Source organism: Zalophus californianus, chromosome 11 (genome assembly GCF_009762305.2).
Source record: "Zalophus californianus isolate mZalCal1 chromosome 11, mZalCal1.pri.v2, whole genome shotgun sequence".
In the NCBI taxonomy this organism is placed as follows: domain Eukaryota; kingdom Metazoa; phylum Chordata; class Mammalia; order Carnivora; family Otariidae; genus Zalophus; species Zalophus californianus.
The window spans coordinates 63,473,181-63,493,892 of NC_045605.1; the positions used below are offsets into that span (position 1 = coordinate 63,473,181).

The 20,712-nt window shown below is 51.1% G+C and overlaps 1 protein-coding gene across 9 annotated transcripts in view; it reads left to right on the top strand.

The window, feature by feature from the left end:
• PPFIBP2 (PPFIA binding protein 2) overlaps positions 1–20,587 on the top strand; it is a 147,794-nt gene extending 127,207 nt beyond the window's left edge. For 5 of the 9 annotated variants that reach the window (XM_027578984.2, XM_027578986.2, XM_027578992.2 and 2 more), the window contains 13 exons: positions 552–690; positions 1,808–1,840; positions 2,263–2,404; positions 3,008–3,136; positions 9,523–9,673; positions 9,965–10,076; positions 10,314–10,402; positions 10,712–10,834; positions 12,010–12,135; positions 12,833–13,021; positions 14,128–14,304; positions 16,482–16,547; positions 17,696–20,587. In XM_027578984.2, coding sequence (XP_027434785.1) covers positions 552–690; positions 1,808–1,840; positions 2,263–2,404; positions 3,008–3,136; positions 9,523–9,673; positions 9,965–10,076; positions 10,314–10,402; positions 10,712–10,834; positions 12,010–12,135; positions 12,833–13,021; positions 14,128–14,304; positions 16,482–16,547; positions 17,696–17,767 — 1,548 coding nt within the window. In that variant the 3' untranslated portion in view covers positions 17,768–20,587. The remainder of the gene's footprint in view (positions 1–551; positions 691–1,807; positions 1,841–2,262; positions 2,405–3,007; positions 3,137–9,522; positions 9,674–9,964; positions 10,077–10,313; positions 10,403–10,711; positions 10,835–12,009; positions 12,136–12,832; positions 13,022–14,127; positions 14,305–16,481; positions 16,548–17,695) is intronic. The other 4 variants (XM_027578988.2, XM_027578987.2, XM_027578989.2 and 1 more) reach the window with 2 other exon arrangements.
• The last annotated feature ends 125 nt before the right edge of the window (positions 20,588–20,712 follow it).

The following is a 20,712-nucleotide window of genomic DNA, read 5'->3' on the forward strand; positions in this document are numbered from 1 at the left end:
GGTTGGTGTGTTGCCCCCGGTCTGTTTTCTCTCATCATCTTCCGAGTGTGTGCATCCCTTCTCGCTTTGTCTTAACCTGGTGTTTTTCAAAATAACTGTTATCATAATATATACATATAACTTATACATGATATCATAAATATATATAATAAAGCAACAGGTATACCCTTTACTAGAATTTGGGTTTGTTATTCAAAGTGCTCAAAGGGTCATTCATGCCTGTTAATTCGTCACGCGTCCGAGCATCTGGCCAAATGGCAAAGCCCCCCTTTGCCAGACACTTCCACTTCCTGTTTAGGGTCAGTTGCAGTCAGCCCTGGATTTGGGCCTGACTCTGTCCCTGTCTCCTTGTGTGGCCCTTGGGCAAGTTTCTCAGAACTCTGGTCCCTTTTCCTGGGCTAAATGATCTTTGCAAGGTCTCTGAGTTGGCCTGAGTGAAAAATGGCTCTTGGAAAGCTGAGTTGTCCCTGCATCCAAAGGTTTCCTAACTGGGTTTGAGTCTGAGTCCGATGAGTTGATTCAGCAGGTCTCTCTCTCTCCCCTTCTAATAGGACAGCCCTTTCCTGGTGGAGCACAAATACCCCACGTTCCCTGGGAAGCTTTCAGGAGCTACGCCCAATGGAGCGGCTGCCAAGTCGACTCCCGCTGCCCCCCAACTGGAGCCCACAGGGAGCAGCCTGCCGAGGCTGAGTGAGTGTCCAGGCCCTGCGGGTGGCGGCCCACCGTTGGAGGATGGTGGGGGTGGGTGGATGGGACAGGCCGTCCCTCTGGGTGGCCTCACTGGCAGAGAGCATGGCTCCCTGTCCGGGTTCATTGCTTCCTTTGGTAAGCCCTGTAGAGCGCCAGAGACCCAGGCTGGGAGCCAGCCCTCTCTGCAGTCACGTCCCCACCCCCATTTGCCCTCCTAGTCCTCCTGTTTTGGCCCTTTGTGTCTTTCCCATCATTCCTCTGTTCCTTCCCTCTTAGACCCCTGACTGCAGCCTTCCCATCCCTCCCTCCCTCCTCCTCTGTCAGCCTGATCGTCTCTCTCCTGGCTCTGCCTTCCTCTTGCAGCCTCCCTGTTACCAGTAGGATGATATTATGCACTCTTCCCAGGGAGAGTGTTTCCTCAGGAAACTGGAGTGGGCAAGGATGTCCATTCACAGGTACCCTTTTGGTGCTTAGGGCCTGGAACCGTGGAGGTCTTTGCTGCTTTTCATGCAGAGTGGGCCATCTTGCCTCAACAACAACAGCAGATCTGTGGAGCTTAGGAGGGAACATTCTGGTCCCTGCAGAGCTCTCCCTACCCTCCTCCTCATATCTGATGGTTCGCTGAGCCAGCCCGTGGTTTGGCTTCTGCCCTTGGCCAGCACTGCCTCTGGCTGCAGAACTCCAGATAAGCTCTTGAATGAGTCTGTCCTAGTAACACTGAAACTCCGGACTTGCAACAGCTTCAGACCATTCTCGTCTGGTCTAAGGGAGCCCTGGCACCCACACAGGAGCTGCATGTGGCCCGGTATATCAGCCCCTGCTGCTCTCCCTCCCTCTCCCTGTGTGAATGGATGCCTCGGCCTGCCAGGAAGAGGCGCCGGGAGTATTTGGTCTCCTCACGTGAGGCCTCCTCTTACCGCACTGACCCTGTGGGCCAAGTTCAGTCACCATTCCCCACCCCCTTTTCTCATGGGATTATTTTTCTTTCTGTTTGAGTTTTTCTCTCTTGCTCGATGACTCTTTTGTTTATTTCTTTGCTTCCCTATAACTCTGTTGGGCTGGACTTTGGCCTCTCTTGCTTCTTCATGTGGCTTCTCTGCTTCTTGGTTGGCTGGAGATCGTTGCCGGAGTGTCAGTGCCCCCGTATTAGGTACTGTACCCTTTCAGGTGAGGTGGAGGGTGAGATGCCCTTGTGTCCCTTCCCTGACACCCTCCCCTTCCGGAACTGGCAGCCATGTCCCCCTCCTGCCTGCATCCCTGGTGCAGGGATGCATCTCCCTTGGGGGAAGGAGGAATCTCCTTGTTGGGGTTACCCGCCAGTACTTGGACCCCTGAACCTCTAGCACTTGAAGACATTAGCTCACCCTGATTTGGAACCTTAACCTGTCCAGTCCTCAGAGAGAGTCTGGAGTGTGCCTGAGCCCCCTGCTGGTAGAGGTGTAACGTTCTGCTCTGTAGGCAGAGCATACTCTTCCCCACCTCCACTGAAAGATGGCCCTGGCCTGGGGATGAGGTTTTGAAGGTCATGTTCCTTCCTGACCTTCACACACCATTCCATTCTTTCCATCTCAGGAGACACGGAAAGTGGTTGGGACGACACTGTCGTGGCCAACGACCTCTCATCCACGTCATCGGGCACTGACTCAAGCCCCCAGTCTCCCCTGACGCCAGATGGTAAACGGAGCCCCAAAGGCATCAGGAAGTTCTGGGGAAAGTAAGTTGGTGGTGGTGATCATAATTACATTGCTTAGAATTAGTATTCTTCTTGAACGGCCAAAGAACCACATAGTCCCCTGTTTAATTAGATGTTGGAACAGCACTAGAAACAGAATGGCTGTTAGGGGGAAGAATTTGAGTTCTCTTTGTAGCAGTTGCCTACCTGCCCTTCATTCCAGGCATCACGCCCTCCCACAAACCCCGAGCATATTCTCTGCAGCTTACACCACATGTACTTTGGAAGAGACACATGACTGAGACCAACTTCTTCCTTCCCAGGGGTCAGTCTGTGTCTGAAGAAAGACTTGCTGGCCCCACTGATCCAGTCTGTGAAATGCGGCAGAAACGGGCCTCCTACCCCGCATCACTCCTCACTTGGACCCCCCCAGGGCATGCCCTAAATCCAAGAGGCAGAATGAGAATTGAGGCTTGGGTCTGGGGTGCTGTCACAGGCCATGATCCTTGACCTTTGGGAGGCCCTGGGCAGCAGTGCCACGGAGAGTCCGGCGTCCAGCTGGTGCGGCCCTGCGTCGGGGGTGGTGCCCTGCCTGCGTGCTCCCAGCTGCCCCCTGACAGTCCCCACGGGCTCCTCTCCACACAGGATCCGAAGAACTCAGTCCGGGAACTTTAACACTGATGCCCCGGGGATGGCAGAATTTCGACGAGGTGGGCTCCGGGCAACTGCAGGGCCGAGGCTCTCCAGGACCAGAGACCCCAAGGGTCAGAAATGGTAAGGCTCCCTCTAGTCTATTGACAGAGAACTGTGAGATCTTGGCCAGGGATGCACCCGAGACGGAAGGCAGAGCTTCTCCCCCTTTCCCGCTTGGCACCAGCAGATGTTGCTCATGCTTTACAGGCACACTGAGGTAAAGGCAAAAGGCTCCCTAAAAGCCACTGTGGGTGGTGGGCCCTCTGGCCTCCCTGGAACCTCAGCAGCTCTGCCCGTGTGTGATTCATTCTCAGCAGTAACTCGGCACACTGGATTGAGAAGCTCTGGTGCAACCATTCTGGAACCAGTCTGCAACAGATTCTGGAATCATAAACCTGAGTTGGAATGTCCACTCAACCACTTCCTAGCGGCGAGCCTTAAACCAAGTTCTGTCACCCCTCTGTGCCTCAGTTTACTCATTTGTGAAGTGAGGAATCAAAAGAAGTATTAAAGTTCTTACGAGGATTACATCGCTACTACCCATCTAACCCAAGCATCAGCACTCTGCCACTCATGGGTCGACCTCCTCCAGTAAAAGTGAGAAAGGACATTGTCCCCTGCCACCTGAGCAGGCCACATTGCCATTATGTGTCCTAAGACAAGGCGCCAAACTTTGCTGAAGGGTGTTAACTAAAGGGGGTGGCAGGGGGTGTGTGCCAGGGGAACCACAATGGGAACTTTTGCAGGAGTCTCTCATCACACCTGAATGAAAAAGCATGGAAAGAAGCTAAACTTTTCCTGGCCTGCCCTGTCTGCCCTGGTAGACACTCTCCAGGTAGTAGCTCTGCCCCCTTTCCTTAGGCCGCCCTATTCTGGGAAAGCGTGGCTCCCTCAGGCCTGCCCAGGTGAAACGGTACTCCTGTGTTTAGGAAAACCCCTTTCCGTATCCTCTGATCTCTGTTCCCATCAGACAATTTCCACAAAACGTATCTCCAATAACTATCTCCTGAAGTCTGAGTTACTCAGCCAAGATCAGGCTTCTGGGGTCCTTCGTCAGGATTGGATTGTGACATTTTAAATCTAACCGGACAGTGAAAAGTAAAGTTTAACTCTCTTATATTTAACCCCTCTGAGATTGCCATCTACCAGTGCAGATAGTGAGTAAGATGTGCGCAACTCACGTGTCAGTCCTCGGAAACAGCACAGGCTGCATCCCAGTGACGAGAGAAGTGCGTTTCCCTAAAGCATCCTGTTTTTGGCAGACCTACCCTCCTCCCCAAGAAAGGGAACCCACGGATGCACACTCCCTTTCCCCACCCGGCCACGCCTGCGTTCTAGGCTTTCCAAGTTGGCTCGGGTACAAGACACGGGGCCTTTCCAGATCCACTTGCGCTTCAAGGGGCATCCCCAGAGGTATTCTCCAGGTGCCATGCAGAGAGATGTGAGGGCGTATGGACTTAAGTACCTGCTCTCTCGGGATCGAGGCATTGGTATTACAAAAGTAAATGGTCAGTGAGTGGTAGCTTTTGGAGGCAAGAGAAGGCAGAGCCATTCAGAGCCATTAAAAAGTGAGCCAAAGAAAGCTTATATATTCCACAAGAGCGTTCTAATTTGCTAGCAAGTTTTTAAATGTAGACTTAAACATTTCTGATTTTTCAGAGTGAAAATAATCTATAGTAAGCTTGCATGATTAACCTCAGCTCCAATTCTGGCGATTTTTTTAGCGTTGTTTCACTGGCAGGGCTGTAAGAACTTTCTCTAAGACCCTCAGGCATTTTTCCTTAGTGCGGGACCGCATGGTTAGGAGGCCCGCATACCTTCGGCCAGCCATTTTGGGATGGGGTAACCAAAATCAGGAACTTTCTCTCTTGAAGGAAAAACTGCATTTCCAGCCACAGGGCTGCTTCGTGTGAATGTCTTTGTGCTTTGTTAAGCGTAACAAGGATGAGGAAGGGAAAGAAGGACCTCCTGAGGAGATTGCTGCTTTTATGCTAACAGCGTTTGTGGTAAGGCCCTGTGTTCGCTGGTAGAAAAGAAAGGCCTTTATTACTCATCAGCGGAAATTTGATATAAACAAATGTCCTCTGGTATTTATAGATGTTTAGGTTTAGCCTTTAAAAAGTCTCATCACCAATATCCCTGTAGAAAAAGTACTTGGTTACAGAAAATCTCCAGCCCCAGTCTCTCTTTTTTTTTTTTTTCCCCTAATGAAACACTTGTTTTTAAAATAATCCTTTGTGATAATGACATTTCCTAGGACTCCTCTCTGAGGTTATAGAAGAACGAATTTTATTGTGTTTTTTTCTCTCCTATAAAGTTTTACTGATTTACATTCCAGTTGGCACTGCGGCCCAGAGTGCCTGTCACCCCACAAAAAAATTACATTTTATTGTTAATTTAGTTTGCAGATGTTTGTCATTTTACTTTTTGTGAATTGTCTGCATTTTTTGCCCATTTTTGTTGTTATCTGTCTTACAGACTTCTCTCTGCTCTCTCTCTATATTAAGACATGAAGCTCTGTCTAATAATTGTGATAAATTATGTTTTAGGCTTGTTGCAGAGTTTTACTTTGTTCTGTGACACTTTGACGTATGGAATGTTTATGTTTACGTATAATGAGGTTCATTGAACTTTTCTGTTGTGGTGTTCATGTTAAATTTTTTCAGTGATTTTTTTTTAAAAACTGTGTTTGAATCGTCTATTTGGGGATTTATTTTGGTATGTGGTGAGAGGTATTTTTATTTTTCTAAGAAAAAGCAGTAGTGTATAATGTTAAAGTCAGGCAGACTCGATGACATGGCTGGATCTCATCTCTGCAGGGATGATTTCTGAGTTGGCCTCCTGAGGGTCTTCAGTCAGACTCTTCTATTGCCTTTCTCCCGTATTCGTGGCATCAGGTTTATCCTGAATGTGAAAAAGTCTAAGCTTCAAGGTCCTTTGCTTGCACCTGGGTGTCTTCTAGGATCTAGAGAGAGTCCCATCAATGTGCTGACAAAGCCATGTGTTTTTCAAAACTTGCTAAGTAAGGTATTTTAACCCAACCGGTTTTTGACTGCTGACTCTACTCCAACCTTCCCCACATCTGTACACTGCCTTCTGTCAGATGATGTTGGAGCAACATGGGCATTTGGGGGATCTGGCCAAGGGAAAGTTGAGTTTTGGGCATCCATTTAGTTTGGATTTGTTGGGATGTGCTTATGTGGTGTGCAGTCACTTCGTGTTTAGTTGACAAGCTGTCCTGTGTAAAAATGGCTCCCGGGATTCCCGCTACCCCCCGATGTGCCCATCTGCCCGGCCCTCTGATACAAAGACGCAGAGTTGGCGATCGTGTCCCAGTATGAACGTGTCCTTTGGCACTCAGTATCAGAAGTATGGGGTAGTGGAAAAGAAACATTTCAAATGTATAAAACCAGAAGCTATTCTCTGAAAACTTTTTCCAGTCATTAGATCTGCGAAATCCCAGGCAAGGGATTTGGTTCTCTTGGAGGCTTAGTCAAAACAGAAGTTCTCTCTAGTCAGAAATGCACTTACTGATGAAGTGTATACAATTATAAATGCACCATATGCTCTTCCTCTTTCATGGGGATGGCTTATCTGATAATCTCTTACGTCATTTTAACCACAATTTGGAAAGATGTTTTGGAACATGTCAGTAAAGCAAATGGTTTGGCTGCGCCTGAAAGGTACCTTCTCTGTCCTCTTTAAATTACTTGATTGCGTGTTCAGCTGTAGCCCTGGGAGACCCCAGAACTGAAAGAACCTAGCGGGGGGAGGGGGTGGAGAAGGAGGGTCTGCCACTGTGGGAACAATGCAGGTATAGGAGGGTGGAGACCATTTACTAAGAAGGACATGGGAATTCTGTCGAAGATGAGCACCAGAGCTGTAGAACTTTTCAAAAGCTATACAAGACCGAGGTTTTCAAACTGTGATTTCAAAAACATTTTTCCTTCAGAACTGAAATACCCCTCTGATATATTACATATATATTTTTACCAATTTCCAGAAATAAGAAAAGGAGTGAAATCAAAAAGCTAACAGAACATGAAATAAAAATGATAAAATGAACATTTGAAAGTGAAAGTATTCTGGCATTAAGAATAGACAAACGGGGTACCTGGGTAGCGCAGTCAGTTAAGTGTCTGCCTTCAGCTCAGGTCATAATCCTGGAGTCCTGGGATGGAGCTCCCGCATCAGACTCCCTGCTCCTTGGGGAGTCTGCTTTTCCCTCTCCTTCTGCACCGCCCCCCCGTACTGTCTCTCTCTATCTCAAATAAGTAAAAAATCTTAAAAAAGAAAAAAAACAGACAAATCATAAGAGACTCCTAACTATAGGGAACAAACTGAGGGCTGCTGGAGGTGAGGTGGGTAGGGGGATGGGGATAACTGGGTGATGGGTGTTAAGGAGAGCACTTGATGCAATGAGCAGTGAGTATTTCATGCAACTGATGAGTCCCTAAACTCTACCTCGGAAACTAATAATACACTACATGTTAATCGATTGATTTAAAAAAAAACTAGCATCTCAAAAACAAAGAAGAAACAAAACCATTCCAGATCATACCAAAAGCAGTAATTCATTAAAAGCAAAGGATAAATTCCAAACAAAAACAGTGAATAGGTTCCTAGATTATTGTTCATATAAAGTGAATCGTATGAACACACTGGAAAAAGCTGAAAATTTCTTGATTTAACATGATCTAATACATCGGCAAAGATAACAAATTTGTAGTAGGAATTTATAAAAATATTTCTAGATTCCATGATTTTTTTCAGTTTGATTAAATTTGTGATCTTTTGTGATTTATTATTCTATATATTTGTTCCTAATTCCATATTCAAATTTTGTACTTTTCTTAAGGCAGTCCATGCAAATTTTACAAGTTCTAGGTCTCACAAAACCTGGATCTATACCTACTCATGGCTCATTATTCCACGTGGCCAGCACTTACCCCAGGACACCTAGAATCATGCTTTCTTTTTCATTACTTTTTTAAAAAATACTTACTTTTTACATCCTAGTCACTGACATTTTATTTATTTTCTAATTTAAATGCAATTAACATATAATATATTACTGGTTTCAGAGGTAGAGGTCATGCTTTCTTGTCATTCTGGTCTTTTAACTTCTTCATCTTAAGAACAACTCAACCAGGCATTCCAAAACAGTTTTTTAACCAGCATGGGGTTAGTGGTACTTTCCTGGAAGGAACCTTACAGACTATCTGGTTTTCTACATTCCATAAATCCTGGTTGGTTTTTCCTCAAATGAACATAAAGTTGCTTTGCCAACCTCCCCCACCCCAGACTCCATGGAGGTTTCAAGTGTGCCATTATATTCACACTTAAATGAAAAATTGATGTCTTTAAGAACTGATGGCTTTGTAATACCCACCATCCCGTCTAGGAACATGATCTAGGTCTTGATTTATTCATGACTTGATGTTGCTCAGTTGCGTGTTACCGTCATGGCCTCCCCCTGCACTGCCCTCATCCCCACACACACGGACATAAGACCCAGGCATTGCTTGTGAAGCAACTCCTAGACATTTGATAATTTTGGTTGCTATGAATGGGATTTTTAGATTAACAAAAATGTTAGTATGTGTGCTATTGATTTTGTAAGTCATATAAATAAGACGTGTGTTTGATGACTGGTGACCTTACTGGGTTCTCTTGGGTTCTCCAGGTGGGGCGGCGCGTCATCTGAGAAGAGTGGCTTTTTTACTTTTACCTTCTAGCCTTCTTTTTTTCTCTTCTCATACTGGCTTTATTCTCAGACCTGTGTTATTAGTCCTGATTAAAAATACTCTTTTTATTGACTTTAATGTGAATGTCCTTAGTGTTTCATTAATAAAGCATTAGCTATTTAGAAGGTTTTCTTTTTTTTTTAAGATTTTATTTTTTTGAAAATGAGAGAGAGAGCATGAGAGAGGGGGGAGGGTCAGAGGGAGAAGCAGACTCCCTGCTGAGCAGGGAGCTCGATGTAGAACTCGATCCCGGGACTCCAGGATCATGACCTGAGCCACGCAGGAGCCTCTAGAAGGTTTTCTTTTTTAATGTTAGAGAACTGACCCCCTTTTCCTACTTTTCTAAGCATTTCCCTAAAGTCAGTATTGATCCATAAAAATCTTGTTGATATCATGATTAACCTCGTAACGGGGCACGATTCTGGGCTTGTGGCACGTGTGCCTCATAAGTGGACCGACGGCAAATAAACACGACCTCCTGAGAACCCCATGACTGACCCATGCTCACAGTCGCTGCAGATTCGAAATTCACACCAGATGTTATCACAGGAATCTCTCGAGTGCACTACAAGTGAGTGTTGTTAGTAGAATTTCGTGCAGCGAGATCCCATGATTGGGATGGTTTAAAACACGGTTCCCTTTTCTCTGAGGCTCTGTTGTGCTCACATGCAGCCTCAGGCTCCCCCACTAACAGGGCCCTGCTGTTTTCCTACTCCCCAGTGACGCCAGTGCCCCCTTTGCCCAGTGGAGCACCGAGCGCGTGTGTGCGTGGCTGGAGGACTTCGGTCTGGGCCAGTACGTGATCTTCGCCCGGCAGTGGGTGACTTCTGGCCACACTTTACTGTCAGCTACCCCTCAGGACATGGAAAAGGTAAGGGCTGAGCCCCGGGAAGGAGGTTCCCCTTTCTCCTCAAACCAATGTCTGGTGAGGTGCGGCCCCCACTCCTCCTTCCCTTGTGCTTACACACACACACACATACACACACACAGATGTCCTCTGTCACTGCAGGTCAATCCCAGGGCACTGTGCAGGGGTCCTCGGCCACACACACCACCCCCCCACCCCCGCCCCAAGATGGACTGTCTCCACCCAGACATGGCGCCCTCTGAGGGTCAAGCTGCCAGCTGGAAGTTCACATCTGTCTTCATCTTTCAATTTCAGGAGTTGGGAATTAAGCAGCCTCTGCACAGGAAGAAGCTGATTTTAGCTGTGAAAGCCATCAACACCAAGCAGGAAGAGAAGTCTGCCCTGCTGGACCACATCTGGGTGACACGTAAGGACGAGCAGTATAGATGCATGTCTCTGGCAGCTCCTAAGGGTAACTTAGCACTTTGCCTAGCAATGCATGCCTCAAAGACTGTGCTCTCCTTGGGAAACGCAGAGGAGGGAGTTCCTTATGGGGAATCCAGCTGGACCCGCAAGATGATCATTTGTTGCTTTTTATTTATCTGCATTCACAGTCTCCCATTCTTAAGAGCCCGAGCACACCTGTTTCTTCTGGTTTCTGTAGGTTGGCTTGATGATATTGGCTTACCGCAATACAAAGACCAGTTTCATGAGTCCAGAGTCGATGGGCGAATGCTACAGTACCTAACTGTGGTGAGGATTTTCCCTTTCAGTGTTTTGGTTGTCCCTGCAAGCACTCAGCGCAGGTATCCCCATGGTGCTTATTTTAAACTTGCTTCCACGTCCTCTCTCTTTTCTTAAGGTCTTTAAATAGTATTGTTGGTCACACAAGAGGTCCGAGGTGGCAGAGTAGGAACCATTGTGCTAAGAGAAGCTGCTGGTGTGTCCATGTGCACTTTCTAAGATGTGGTAGACTTGTCTGTGTGTGGTCTGGGAAGGAATCTTAAGGGTCTTAGTCACCTTGGAAACTCTGGTTTATCAACCAGAACTCTTCTCTTCCAGAATGATCTCCTCTTCTTAAAAGTTACCAGCCAACTACATCATCTCAGCATCAAATGTGCCATTCATGTGCTGCACGTCAACAACTTCAACCCCCACTGCCTGCACCGGCGGCCAGCTGATGAGGTGAGGGCAGGATGGTACCGATCCTGGCAGCCCTGTGTGCAGGGTTAGGTGTGAGAAAACAAGAATGACCTCAGTGCAACATGGCTGCCTTCTGAACCAGGGTGCTTGGGATTCTTTCCTTTGCTAGTGCTTTATGGGGCTCCAAACACCCCCTGTTGCCTGCATTTTGTGCCCCACAACAGACACTAGACTTCTAAGCTCCCACCGCTCTTGGGGAGACCCATGTTCAGGGCCAGAGGCAGTAACAACAAGTCTTTCAAAGCCATCACAATGATCACAGATGATGAGCAAGTGGTGCAAAGGAGAAGGAGGGAAAGCAAATGGCAAGATGGGGTCAGAGTAGACAGAGGAGAGAAGATCCCATCTGGAACCAGACATTTCAAATCTCCCTACTTGTAGCTACGAAATTAGCTGGCCTCTAGTCCCAGGTGCACAGGGGATGGTGAGCAGGTTTTGCTAGAGAAGAAATAGTGTAGGTAAACACTGCAGTTCACATCCTGGAGAAGTGCCTGGTCATGTTCTACATGGCACGGGGCTCTTGTTGGGCCCCAAAGCTAAAGTCTTGTCAGTCACACCCCGTCTCCTGTATTCCTAGGAACTAAGTGTAACTGTGCTGTAAGATTAACTCCTCTTCCTGAGGGATTAAAAACTCCTACCTCCACCTTCCATCTCGTGTTCTCTCTATTCAGCAAATAAGTTTTGAATGCCTTGTGTATGTCAGGCAGAGCGCTGAGCATTTTGAAGACTAAGATGCCACTTAGGTCTAAGTGTCTTAATATGTGTTCCCCTGAAACATTTGGCCACACCCAGGAGATCTTTGTCTCTAAAACACTTGACTCTTAAATGATAGTCCTCTTTCAAGTTCTGTTGAATCACCGAATGAATGACTCTGTGCCTTCATTTACTAGTCCCAACCAGAGATTTAGGGAGTCACAGGGTTCTGGAATCGCATATTTCAGTGTAGAAGGTCTTGCAAGATTCTGTGAGAGCTCTATCTCTTAGAAACCGGGAAGGCTCTTAGGCAGCTGGGCTGGCTACCTGGCTCTGTGGGCATGAGGGCTGTCTTCTGGTCGGGCATCTGAGGCAGGCTTACTCCCAGGGGCTGGCCCCACAGGAGACCAGAGGTAGGACTTGTTAGACCCAGCTTTCTCACTCTCTCCCTCTCCCTGTCACAGAGTAACCTTTCTCCTTCAGAAGTTGTGCAGTGGTCCAACCACAGGGTGATGGAGTGGTTGCGATCTGTGGACCTGGCGGAGTACGCACCCAACCTTCGTGGGAGTGGTGTCCACGGAGGCCTCATCGTGAGTGGCTCTTTAGCCTAGCCCACCTGCTTCAGTGTAAACGGGGGTATTCAGAAACTGATTTCTTCATGGCTAGACATAAATCCTAGGAAAAAATATTGATAGCCCTTGCATCAATTGAAATCTCAAAATATTTGATAATTTGCAGTCGGGAATGAATATACCTCATGGAAACGAGATGGTTTCTGGAAAGGTCTTCTGTAGCAACAGATCCAGAGGGATCCAGGACAAATGGGTTGCATAAGTCAGGCCTTAACGTGGCATCTCCACCAGCACCTGGAGGAACACAGTGGCTGGGGAAGTGAGGGGTTGGCCACCACAGTGTAACTTCCCCCTTGGCGCAATATGGTCATGATTGTCACTCAGATCTCTCAAGTGGTAAAGCCAGTGGGGAAATGAAAGGGTGGTTTGAATGTCCTCCAGAGCAGACTGGACCTGGGGAGACAGCCGTATCCAGGAACCCACTGCTCTCTGCTGGGCAGTGAGAACGAGGTGGGCAGTCAACCAGTGTGTTAGCATCTACCCAGAGCCGGGCCCTGTGCAGAGCAGACAGAGGGGAGTGGGATACAGGACGAGTGGATGAGCTTCAGCCCCTCTCTGGAGACACCCCTCTGCGCATGGGGGCCTATTTGTCAGTGTGCCCTCCTGGAGCCATCTGTGGTCATCCCCGGGTGGTCTGTCTGTGTTTGTTTCTTAGATCCTGGAGCCACGCTTCACTGGGGACACCCTAGCTATGCTTCTCAATATTCCACCACAAAAGACGCTCCTCAGACGCCACCTAACCACCAAATTCAGTGCCCTGATTGGTCCTGAGGCTGAGCAAGAAAAGCGAGAGAAAATAGCCTCACCAGCGTACACGCCACTGACCACCACAGCCAAAGTGCGGGTGAGTTGCCAAGCCCTTCCTGGGGTGGCCACAGGGGCCTGCCTTCTAGCACTCGTGTTGTACTGCAGCGGGCCCAGTGCCTGGAGCCAAACCAGCCAAGGGCCATGGGGCACACAGATGAGGAGACTGTCTCAGGTACGGACCTCAGAGCTTGGTCTCCTCATCTGTTTTTGTTCAGCCAGTTCCCTGCCGTACCTGAGTCCAAGGAAGAGAGTAGACTTTTCCGTACACGGACATTACGTCCCGGAAGCATCTGCTCTCAGGCAACTGGTGCTTATCCTCTGTCCCAGTGCTGCCTTGACTCATCTCACAAGCAGATGAGCTCACGTTTCTGAGTTCTGTTCGGTCAGGCTCATCTGTGGGCCACACTGCTCTGGGAGGTCTTCCTCAGAACTGTCCTGCCAACATAGGGAGCGCTCCAGTGGCCTTGTGCTGGGGTGGCGGCCAGTACACGGCTGTCCAGGGGTCTCCAGGTCATACGAGCACCAGCAGCACTCACTGGGGCTGTCTGAACTCCACAGAGCTTGTGAGAAACTGTCTGAGCCACACTGTTCTCGGACCATGTCCTCCTCAGACTGCAGGCCCACACACACAATCTCTGGAGGCTGTGTCCCCAGCAGCAGGGGATGCCTAGGTCCAGCTACAATTCATGCACAGACCTCCCTCCCCAAGGGAGCAGGACCACAAGTATGTCTGGGGGAGACCAGCGTGAACAGCAGGAGGGGCTGCCCAGGGCTCTCCGGTGTGGCCTCCCCGGGGCATGAGGCGCTGCGAGCCGCAGAGGCCACGACTGTGTGAGGCAGGTCCTCCACCTCGGCTCCCAATAGCAGTTCCTGGGTTCCCCTGGGGAGAGTAGAATGTCACTCGTGGGCCAGCAGGGCCTGAGTTTCTTGTACACAGTCTCGGAGGAGCAAGATTCTCTCTCCTTGCTCAAGATTATTTATCTGTTGGCCTTTCTCTAGCCAGGATCTCTCTTTTGTTGAGGATTTTTCCAGAAGTTGTTTGCCTTCTTCCTTTCCTCATGAGCCCGCTCTTATATTGTGAGTTCTATCTGCACACTGACTTGGTAAGCCCCTTCTCCTAATCTTGCTTTTATTGTGTTTTAGCCAAGGAAACTAGGATTTTCGCATTTTGGAAACATAAGAAAAAAGAAATTCGATGAGTCGACAGACTACATTTGCCCCATGGAGCCCAGTGACAGTGTTGGTGACAGTCACAGGGCCTACAGTGGCTACCGGGGCCTCAGCCCCCTCGATGCCCCTGAACTGGACAGGCTGGACCAGGTGGGACAGATTAGCTGATGGCCTTGTTATCTGTCCTCTCTGCACCCCGAGAGCTTCACCGTAACACCGCGTGTGTCCCCATAGAGCTGTACCTCACCACCCGCCCCTGTGCATGCCTCGCAGAACATTCCGGCTGCTGTGTACCCCAGGCCAGTCTCTCTCTGAACTCTGGGGGTGGCCAGGGTATGGAGTGGCACTTTTGCTAAGGGGCCAGGCTTTGGGGACTGTTGCCAAAGGTGGAGTCAGGAGGAAAGATGCTTGTACATCTGTAGCAATTTTTAATGGCCATCTTCGGCACCGGTGGAAACACACAACCCTGGACACGGGTTCAGAGACCACGGACAATCCCCAGAGGCTCAGCTCTTGGGCCCTTCTGCTGGGTTTCCACCGAGGGGCAATCTCAAGTGCCTTAGGCCTATGGCCACAGAGTTGTGGCTGAGACCCCAGGGATGGCAGCAGGGACTCCTGCCGCAGTGACTGCGTAACTGTGTTGTGCCTTTAACCACAGAGGTGGTCGCTTCTTTCTGGTAATAAAGACAATATTTATGTAGAAAGCAAATAGCACCACATATCTTTAACCTCACTGGGCAGGGAAGAGAGCTGGGCACAGCTGGAGATGGAGTCCGTGTGTTGCCCAGCATGACAGCGGGTGGCCCCGAGCCAGTCCTCGGCCAGGGGCACACTCGGCATTTGCCAAGTGTCATGGACGAGGAGACTGGAGCAGGGAGGGACCCCGCATCCTTCAGAGGAGGTCTGGGGCCTCTTCACTTCAGGCTCCACCTCCCTCTTATGAAGCTGTGGGGAACCTGGTGCTCACTGACTGTGGGTCACATCTGTCGTGCAGACCCCAGAGTCGGTTTCCGTTTCAGCAGCGTGAGCCTCCTCAGGGGCAGAGGGGGAGACAAGAACGCGGCCTCGTGGAAATTGCCTCTGTTCTTTTATGTGGTTTGTCAGCCTCCCTGCTACTAACCTGGCTGGGCCCGTAACCGTTGTGGGGGCTGGCCGGTCTGTCGGCAGAATGGGAACAGCCCTGGCTTCCTGATTTAGAGGCTGGCTAACTGATAATGGCTCTTCCAGATGGGCCTTGTCTGGACGGGGACTGACGGAGAGACACATCTTGCCAGTCTGGGTTCCTGCTCATGAGATTCCAGTTTGCCTAGGGCAGGGTTTGGCCCTTCTGGGTCCCCCGGGCCTCGTCTGCAAAATAACAGCGACCTCGTAACTGTCTGGTGGCTGGGGCAGGGCTTGATGGCCCCATTGAGGGCACTTTGATTCTGTCCCAGATGGAGGTAGTGCTCTGGTTTGCTTCTTAAACTACCAGCAGCCCCAGGGATGGCCGATGACCCCAGGCCATGACCACCTGGGCCCCCCTAAAGTCAGCCTGGTGCCTGATTCCAGTACCCGGGACACTGAACGGCAGGTGCTCCTCGGGGCTGGTCGCTAGGCGTAGCTGTCATCGAGCTGCAGGGCCGGCTTTGTCCCTGATTCCTAGGGTGTCCTGGGGAGAGCATCTCTGCATGCACCTGTTTTCAAACCCTGCATGGAATTTTGTCACTACATTTCTCTCTGGCCTCAAGCAAGGCCTCTATCCCTTTGTGGGCCTCAATTTTCCCACCTGGAAAATGTGGGATGATACTTGAAGCCTTCAGAGGATGCTTCTAAATCTACAATGTCTACATAGGCTTAGGGAAGAGGGAGCAGACCAGCAATACCTGAGGAGGAGGGGAGGCGAGGGAGGCTCCTGGCAGTGAGGAAGCTCTATGAGCAGCTCCCTGAGGGTGCCCACCCATACCTACCCTGGGCATCAGCATACGGGGTTCCGTTGTCACCGGAAATTGTCTGTGTATTCAGCATGCTGAGGCCTTCATTCCTGCCGCTTTCTGCTTCTAGAAATAGCTGGAGCACTGAGCATGTGTGGAAGGGCTGCTTCTCATCTCCTGTGCACCCTGTGTTGGTGCCAGGACGGGCCCTGGGAGAGTGTGCACACAGCAGTGTGGGATACTGGAAGCTCCGGCCTTCCCAAGGACAGAAACAGCATGTGCCCTGCCCAGCTGTCACTCCCCAGGGCCTGGGCCCCCTCCTCACCCACTCCCCAGGACAGGATTTGCATGCCATCCCTGTGAATCACAAGCTGAGTCCATCCGCATGTGCTGACCAGGCTGCTGCCCATTTTACAGATGGCCCCTTCGGAAGGTGCTGTGACGCAGATAGGGCTCCTCTCCCAAGACATTCACCGCCTCACGGTAGGATTCTGACCCTCTCTCTGCAGTAGGCCAGGTGCTGGGGTGGCCCCACGAATTTGGCGTCGTGATACCCACAGCCTGAGCACCACCCCCCAATCCCAACCTGGGTCCTAGGCTGTGCTAGAAATTTGAAGGGTAGTGCTGAGCACTGTGGCCTGAGCTGCTAGGGGCACTGAGAAGGGTCATAGGCCTTGAGCTGAAACCAGCTAAAGCATGCCAGGTCTTGGTCCTCTTCCCAGGCTCAGAGCTGGTGAGGAAACCAAGATGCTTGGCAGTTCCGGGTCACCTGCCTCATCATCCCAATGCCCGGGCCTCCTCTCTGACTTGGTGAGCACTGCTCTTCCCTCTGCCCATGAGACACATGCATTTTGTGCCATGCCTCTGTCCTCATGGCACTCGTGGGCATGTGGACACATCCTAGTATGCCTCATGGGTACAAACTATCATGAAGGGGCAGAATGGCGTCCAGGAGAGATGCCACTTTGGAGGGAGGCCAATCTGGTTCAAGCCCCTGCTCTGCCTCTCACTGACTCTGGGACCTCAGGCGAGTCATTCTCTCTGCGAGCCGCAGCTTAGTTGTCTGTAAAGCCACCTTGCAAGGCTTAGAGACAGACGACAGCTGGCAGGAAAAGTCCAGCCACAGAGAAGATTCACGCTATGGAGGCCCTGTACCTTCCACTGCCCCTTACTTTTGGATGGTCCCATCACGGAGCCCACTGGCTGTAGCCCCTGTCCCCGTCCTTCGCTCACTGATCTATTAGGGCACATTAAGAAGGCTGCATCCAAGGACAAGATGGAAGTGGAGGGGGCGGGGGGCTCCCTGAATCGAAATGAGATCATTTTTATTTTACTTTTCCCTTGGTTTGCACACTGAAGTGAATGCACCCCACCTTGCCCTCATCACTACTCGCAGGCCTTGGGTGGTCTTGCAATAGCAACTTCCCCTCTAAGGTATGAGCGATGTATTGTCTTAATAGCACAGTCTGTTCTGATTCCGCATGTGGGGTCCCTGGAACCCCGTGAACTTAGGGGGTACCAGTGGTGTCAGATGGGGCCTCACCCAGTGTCCCACTGCTTCCTGCATAGCTGCCACACAGCAGCCTTGACCAAAACCCTGTTCAACTGGCCCTTGGGCTGTGTCCTTTCAGACTCTGCTGAGCCAGGACCAGCTGCTGAGTGACTCTCGCCTGGCCGCTCCCAGCCCTGAGGACTGGAGGTGACTTTCTTCGTGGCCAAGAGCCCAGAGAGGCGCGCGTGGGGGCCCCGAGTCTTTGCATCGGGGAGCTGGCATGGCCACCCGCAGAGCCCAGATGGGCTGGCAGGACCCCTCGGACGTGTGCGCCGACAGGAGCGAGCAGAGCGGTGAACAGATGTCCAGGAGGGGGCCCCGGGGGCCCTGCGTTTTCAACCATGCTAGGCTCTTCACCGCAGCTTTTATACCTTTTGTACTTTTATACGTGGATTGCCCCCCACTTCTGTGGGGAGGGCAGTGAGACATCAGCACAGACTCGCCCCTGCTCCTCCTGGTGACGTTTGGGAGGTTCTTACGCCAAAGGGGAAGGGCAAGGAGTTCGTAAAACTCTGCTGGAAGAAAATTCTGGAAAAAAAATGTTCTGGCTGTCCTGTAGTGGCTGAGCCGGCTGAAATGACAGGGAGCCCCTCCTGGCTGCTTCCACACTGAGGGGGTACTTCCCTTCACAGGAACCGGCCCAGGGTGAGCACGGCGAAGGAGCAGTGGGACTCCTCCCACGGCCCTTACTGCCCTTGTCCTGCCCTCCTCTGCAGCAGGGTGTCAGTTTGTCCGTGCTGCTGGGCCTCCTCAGGTCTGAGCAGAGGCGGCTCTAACACGTGAGCGGACCCCCGAACCCTAGCTGACCTGCAGCGCAGGCTCCCAAGTGCAGGTGTCTGGTCAGATGGCTGCCCCCAGCAGACGGCCCTTGCACACCCCAAACAACGTTTCCACTGCAGCTGGCCATCTCCCCACACAGCCTGTTCCCTGCCGTGTCTCCTTCCTCGGAGAGAGGCCCCATGTGCCCCCAGCCATTCTGTCCCTCCCAGCCAGTCTCCCCACTGGCGACAGCCCCATCCTCCCTGTGACAGACAGCTCAGGCCTCCTCTCTCCTCTGCTTTCCAAAGCTGGTCTCCCCAGTCCCTCCTCTCCCCAGCTGGTGCCCTGCAGTTCTCTCCCCTGTCTGAGAGCGGCTTTCCCAAAGCACTGTTTTCATCCTGATACCGTTCCATCGAGAGGGGCGTTCAAAAGCCTTAGGCAGTACCCACGGCCCTTCTGAGCCTCCAGCCTCACGAAGCCTCACGAAAGCCTGTGCCGCTGCCTTTCCCTCACCGTGAGGTGTCATTTTCCCCCTGCTCCCCCTCACAAGGCCGAGTTCTGCCTGTCCGGAGCCAGCAAGCCACACGGCTTCTTTCAGGAAGCCTTCACTGATGCGTCGGAGTTTCCTGTGTCCCACTGTGCCGTCAGCCCCTGAGCCCGAGCCCTCCTCGCTCCCCCTGCTGGGTTTCTTTCTCCCTCACACAGCCACCATTAGCACAAAGGCACTGAGCAGCTGCTGTGGGCGCACTCCCATACCGCCGGCCCTGGTCCCCAAACCGCTCAGGGACTCCACGCATGCCGCCATGCCGTGCTCCAGCCACTCACCCCTTCATATGTTAAGCATCTTCCATGCCAGGCTGAGGGCTGGAGGTCTAGGCACGAATGTCAGGGTGCTTTTCTGAGAGTGCTGATGCTCTAGTGGGGGTTACACCTGTTTTAAGCTGAAAGGTATAGATGCTCCAGTAGAAACCAGTTGTCCTTTTTAATGGAGAGCTGGGGGAGTGGCCGGAAAAGACTTCAAGGAAGAGGTGCTCCCTGGATTTCAGACATGAATCGGTTCCCCGAGTGTGCCAGAGGGGAAAGGTGTGGTAAGCTCTGTGTTAGAGGAAAGTACGAGGGTGGGCTCTTACTCATCATACTGTGCCCAGCAGAGTATCTTTTCCAAGTAGGGATCTGCTGAGGGTGTGCTGAACACACGCATGGATGAAGGCTCACAGCCCCTCCCCCCCACTCACCTCCCCACCCATCACACCCATACCCACCCTCTGTGAGACCATCCCTAGGCAGGGCACAGCTGCACCCTCTCCTATCCACCCCCCCCACGCACGCGCACATATCCAGTGACACCGTTGCAGCAGCAATGCTAACAATGCCAGTTTTTGCAGAAAGGAAAGGAATTAAGCACCCAGGTCTGAAGCCCAGCTTTGCTGCCTCCTGTTAGAAGGACCTGAAGATAATAACTTCATCTTAGAGCTTCACTTTCCTCATCTGTAACTCGGGAGAACATCATCCCCACGGAATCTCCAGCTTGTTGTGAGAATGATGCGAACTAAAGCGCAGGACAAGTTCTACCCATCCCTGGGCAACGGAGCAGTACGTCAGCCTGGCCGTGGACAGTCAGGGCTGGGGGGGTCACTTGGATCACTTGCGCTTAGCAATGGCAAGGATTTCAGGAATAACTCCTGGAGCCTCAATGGAGCCTCATCTCATTTGCAAGTTCAGAAGCTTCTGTGCTAACCACCCCACCTGCCACACCAGAACGGGGCCTGGCATTTAGAAGATGCTGAGAAAACCAGGGCCCTTGCCTCCATCTGTTGTGCAAAACACAGGGAATCTAGCATGGCTGGAGCCTGCCTACCATACAGATTTACAACTCCCTAATACCTTTTAACACCGTTCCCACTTCAAGGGTCTCCTACAAAAGAAGGAAGAGTGCACATGGAGGGTGCCTGGGCCCTCTAGTAAGTCTGACCTTCAAAACAGAACACTCTGGAGATGGGAGCTCAAGAAAGATTACTGGGAGTTGATATGACCCCACTTGGATCCTTCTGGAATTCTGCCCCTGCACTTTTGCCAGTTCTGACCTCCCTTGGACACACAGAAGACCGTTCACATGTAGGGCTGGCCTAGCAGGTCCCCCCCAGAGTCACGTCTCCTGAGCCGTCTGCTTTGTGCTGAAGTTGATTTCATTCAACTATGGGGCAAGGCACTGAAACGGAGTTCCTTCGAGCCTCCCAAGCTAGGAGGCCTCAGAAACCAGTCTGCCTCCAGCCCCTTGAATGCTTCTTAGGCTCACACCCGAACGAGGAGCCATGTGCCTGAGGATGCATTACAAGG